This window comes from Merops nubicus, unplaced genomic scaffold, assembly GCF_000691845.1.
Source record: "Merops nubicus isolate BGI_N331 unplaced genomic scaffold, ASM69184v1 scaffold28967, whole genome shotgun sequence".
Taxonomy (NCBI): Eukaryota; Metazoa; Chordata; class Aves; order Coraciiformes; family Meropidae; genus Merops; species Merops nubicus.
Genome location: NW_008622724.1, coordinates 1 through 4,784, shown reverse-complemented (window position 1 = coordinate 4,784; position 4,784 = coordinate 1). Strand labels below are relative to the sequence as shown.

The 4,784-nt window shown below is 41.0% G+C and overlaps 1 protein-coding gene across 1 annotated transcript; it reads left to right on the top strand.

Moving 5' to 3' along the window:
- Positions 1-311: 311 nt before the first annotated feature.
- On the top strand, positions 312-4,779 carry HYKK (hydroxylysine kinase; the record flags this gene model as incomplete). The annotated part of the gene is made up of 4 exons (XM_008944896.1): positions 312-657; positions 1,430-1,572; positions 3,479-3,662; positions 4,358-4,779. Coding segments are annotated over exons 1-4 (1,095 nt in total), but the record flags the coding sequence as incomplete, so codon positions are not given.
- Positions 4,780-4,784: the final 5 nt, after the last annotated feature.

Genomic DNA, 4,784 nt, shown 5'->3' with positions numbered 1-4,784 from the left:
GACTGCTCCTGGAAACTAGCTGATAAAACCACTCCTACCTAGTAAGCTTTTCACATCTGCTTGCTCTGAATGGACTGGGTGCATCTTTCTAGGTGTCTTTCTTGGGTGGGGAAGGGGAGGGGAGGCTTTACAGTCTAAGTAGTTGACTAGAAACCACAATGTAAGAAAACAGGGGTGGCTTAGCAGGTCTTCTTCATAACCTAGGGAACTCATCTCTGGTATCTCGAGTGCATTTTGTTGCAGTAATTACTGCTTCTAACATCAGAATACAGGTAAGATCATCCAGCTTCTGTTTTTCTCCTAGGGACATGATGTCTTCTGGAAATGACTGTAAGCCACAAACATTGACCAAACCTGCATTTAGTGAAAAAGAGGTGACTGAATTGGTTGACAGGGTGTATGGATTAAAGGTGTTTTGGATCCGGCCGCTCCCCAGCTACGATGATCAGAATTTCCACGTGCATGTCTCAGGAAGCAAAGGTGCAGCTGAAAGTGCTGATGAGTATGTCCTCAAAATCACCAATTCAGAGGACAGCCAGAAGCCTGACCTCATTGAAGCACAGACGCAGGCCATGATGTTTCTCAGTGCTGAAGGCTTTCCTTCAGCTACACCTTATCTTACTAAAGATGGTAACATAATGTCTCTGGAGTCAGGAGGTGAGCAGTTGCATTTTCATTGCCATACTATCACCCTTAGTAGCTTGCTATATGGCATACAATATATATGGTAAAGTGAAGTTTCAAGCTTATTTTGAAATGTTAAGGCATATGTTATCAGGTGACCTGTATGACCAGCAATAATAGTCCAAACTTAAAATACCAGAATTGAAGCAAGTGAGTAATAATTAACTATGAAAACACTTTGACTGTAACTTCAACATTTTCTTCAATTCATTATACTGATCTGACCTCTCCATGCACAAGACAAGAAAACCCAAAAATTCATTGACTAAAGGATGTCACGAATTATTTGCCTACAGAATAGTGTAAAGTACACTTCTAACCCATCTGATGCCAGAACACATTGTTGTAACAGCACTTGAAAGAGAAACTGCATTGACATTTTGCTTAAGTTTCTGCTGTAACTTCCACACAAAAGCTGGGATTCATGAAACCTCCTGTTCTATTGCAAAACTGTAAGTGGCTGCCTACTGGCACTGGAGGAAAGCTGCTGTAGGCAGAGTCAGTGCCAAGCACAAGGACTAGAAGTCCAGTACAGAGTGCAAGTGTGTTAAGGTTTGTACATCATTGTACAATATACTGGTAAATCTTTGAAATCTGGGTGTTTTTTTGTTTTCTTAGTGTTTCTGGTTTTGTTTTTAGCTACATCTGACTCCTACACAGCAATAAACCTGTTTCGCCTCTTGCTCTAACTGATACTGAGTAGCATGTACTCAAATGACTGACTGCATCTCGCTTTCCTTGTTAGGTACTGGACCTGGGAACAAAAAGTACATGGTCAGACTGCTGACTTATTTGCCAGGTACACCTTTAGCAAAAATTGCTACAAATACGCAGATTTTCTATCAGATTGGTAAACTAGCTGCCAGTTTGGATAAAGCTTTCTCGGAGGTGAGTTTTCGTTGCTCTAGCCTTGCAGACTTCTTTCTCAATTAATTAATCCTCTGTATTTCTTCTTGTGCTTAGTTTCCTTTTTTGATGGGCAGTGCTGAAGCTGGTGAATGCAAGAATTGGTTCAAGTCATCTTCCAGGTGCCAGCCTCCAAGCTGGCTGGTTACTAAAGCATTTCCCAAAGTAACATGACCAGGTGCTGCTTACACTGCATGGTGTTGGTGATCTTTTTCCAAGGCTTTTTTGTACTATCATCAGGGGATAAGCATTTCTTTTTACTTACACAAAACTCACATGCTAGTTTTTCAGACCTGGTAAACCAAGAGAGTGAACCCTAGGGTGCCCAAATTCAGAAGCATGTAAAGCTTGTTTTTAGTGTTTTTGTATAGTGCTCATCAGGCACAGGTGTCTGATCTATTATTTTAAGTTCATCTTGGCTTGCTTTTCTTCTCCTGCTCATTAGAACTGTGACTATTTAACACTGGTAGCAGTTAGTTCGTTCTCTGCAATGGCTGCTGTGCCAATGAACAGAGGTTTGTGATACTTCTCTCAGTTGTACTGTATCCAGTCAAATAATCTTAATACAAAGTAAGTTCTTTTTTTATTCTGTAATTATATAGAATAATAAAGCTAATGAATCAGCCTAGTTTGATACATCAAAGAACTCTTGCATTATTTATTGCCTTCCACTGACCTTTCCATCTCGTGTTCTGGCTGCTGGCTTCAGACAGTTATGAAATGGGAATTGCCCGCTTTACTAACCACATTCTTAAGTTACAGGAGCATTTTTTAGTTGGGAAAGATAATGTACTGATGCCTTCTAACACTCTGGTCATGCTCTTACAATGCAATAAAAACAATTTATGTAGACCAGCTAGTCTCACAGATATGCCTGTGACTTGTCATGCCAAGGAAATAGTTGATGAGAAAGCAAATTTTTGTGCAAAAGGCTCTCTGTGTTCTCAGTGTATGAATTATGTAGAAAATGACAGTCAGTAGTGTCAAAACTATAAAATATCACTGATGCTAAAGATAATACTTAAGGTATCCAGTTTTCTGAGGACAATTCAGGAGATACAAACTGTCTTTTCTACTCAATTAATCCGCTTTGTCAATTTGACAGCTATCTTTAAAAGCCTTAATTACAAGCATAAGTTTCTTTTTAAAAGCAAGCCAGCTACTCTTGTGGCAATTTTTTTTTTTTTTATTTGCCCTGTGCACTGGTAGATTCTGGCCCACAGGCCACCTTGTGTGCAGCAGAAGAGATGCTTTTCTTCCCTGAATGTCACTTTCCAAACCACCTTTTTCATTTTCTAGTGTGAGAGAGGTTAAAGACCTTGTTCATTTAAAATATTGCTTGGATGTACAAAGGCAGGTTTTCATAATAAGAAAGTTTAGTTCATTATCAACTACTTCTGCCCTCAGGACTTACCATGTATGAGCTGATCTTAAGGCTTGTCCCAGAAGCTGCCACCATTAAATGCACAGAGTGTGGCTGCTCCCAGCACGCTGGCAGGTTCTGTCTCCTACTCCAGCAGCTCTCTGTAGTGCCAGCTCTGCAATCCAGGCTCTGCCCATGTGGGACTCTGGCCTTGGCGAGGCCTCCAAGTCGCTATGTAATGTCAGAAAGACCAAGTACCAGTTTTAGAGAGATGAATGGCTTAAGATAATCTTTATACCTAAAATAATGAGGAAAAAACTGGGTTGTATGGCAATATTAAGACACTTGCCTTAATTGTTTTCCAGGTTATTCTTTTACTTGTTGATATAAAGCAAAAGTCAAAAGTCATGGTGCTTTTCAGTGAGTCTCATTAGGAACTTGTTAAAGTTAACAAGGGCTTCGAGTCAAAGTCTTTCATCATAAAACCAAGATTTTTACTTACTGTATCTTATGCTTTTTCCAAAGAAATTCCATCATCCATCAATACAAAGTCTGCATCGAGGTCAGTTCATTTGGAACCTGGCAAACGTTCCTCTTCTAGATCAGTATATTTATGCTTTGGGCCAGAACAAATATCGTGATCTTGTGGAACAAGTTATTGAGCAGTTTAAAGGCAAAGTAATACCCAAGCTAAGCAGTTTTCGAGCCTGTGAGTATTTTATTCTCATTGTAATTATGTTCATCTGAGACACTGAAACTTCTTGCAGGAGGATATGTCTGGAGTAGGCAAAAAAACCCCAAAAAAGTCAGTCCCCTTTATCCCTAGCTAGACATGTGCAAATGCTGTGATGAGTGACCACAGCACAGAATAAGCCAGCAGGTATGTGCTGTCTCCAGTCAGGTTCAGTTCCTCATCTTTCCAATGAGATTGTTTCCAGTCAAGGTGGTGATTTTCATGCTGTTGTATCAGCTTAAGAATAGATGGAGTACACTATTTCCTGTCATAAATGCCCAAATAACTATTTAATCCTTTTTTTTTTTTTAAATTCAGCTCATATTGGTGTTAACTTGATAATTTGATTACGTGAAAATTACCATTTTGTCTTGGGAAGACATGTAGTATATCCCAGGTAGTACCAGACAAGGATAAGATCTCGTAACACTCCCTTTATCGGTTGCTGTCTGGCCACTTGTTAGTGGAGTGGAGGTTCCCAGGAAGCAACAAGGCTGTGAAAGGCAACACTTGATGTGGGGGGGAGGGGGTGGGGTTTTGCAGCTGAGTGTTAGTTTGAGCATGGATGTGGCTTTTCAAAGCTGTTTTAGTAAGAAATGGGGGGGAAGGGGGAAGCTAGATGCTGCTGCTCAGTAGTTATTGAATACTGCTGCTTTTTCTTCTGTGTTTAGGTATCAATCATGGAGATCTTAATGACCACAACATTCTAGTGGACTGCTCTTCTGCTTCCCTGGAAAATCCTCAGTACCGAGTGTCCGGTATCCTGGATTTTAGTGACATGAGTTACGGGTATTATGTATTTGAAGTTGCGATAGCTATTATGTACATGATGGTTGAGAGCTCAGATCCTCTGAGTGTTGGAGGGCATGTTTTGGCAGGGTTTGAAAGCGTCCTGCCGCTCACAGAGGAGGAGAGAGGTGCCCTCTTTCTCTTGGTGAGCGGGAGGTTTTCTCAGTCCCTTGTCATCGCGGCTCACACAGCGCTGCTCTACCCCGAGAACCGGGAGTACCTCATGATCACAGCCAAAACGGGGTGGAGACACTTGATGAAAATGTTCGAGGCGGGCCAAGAAGCGGTAGAGAGGACCTGGTTTGAGAC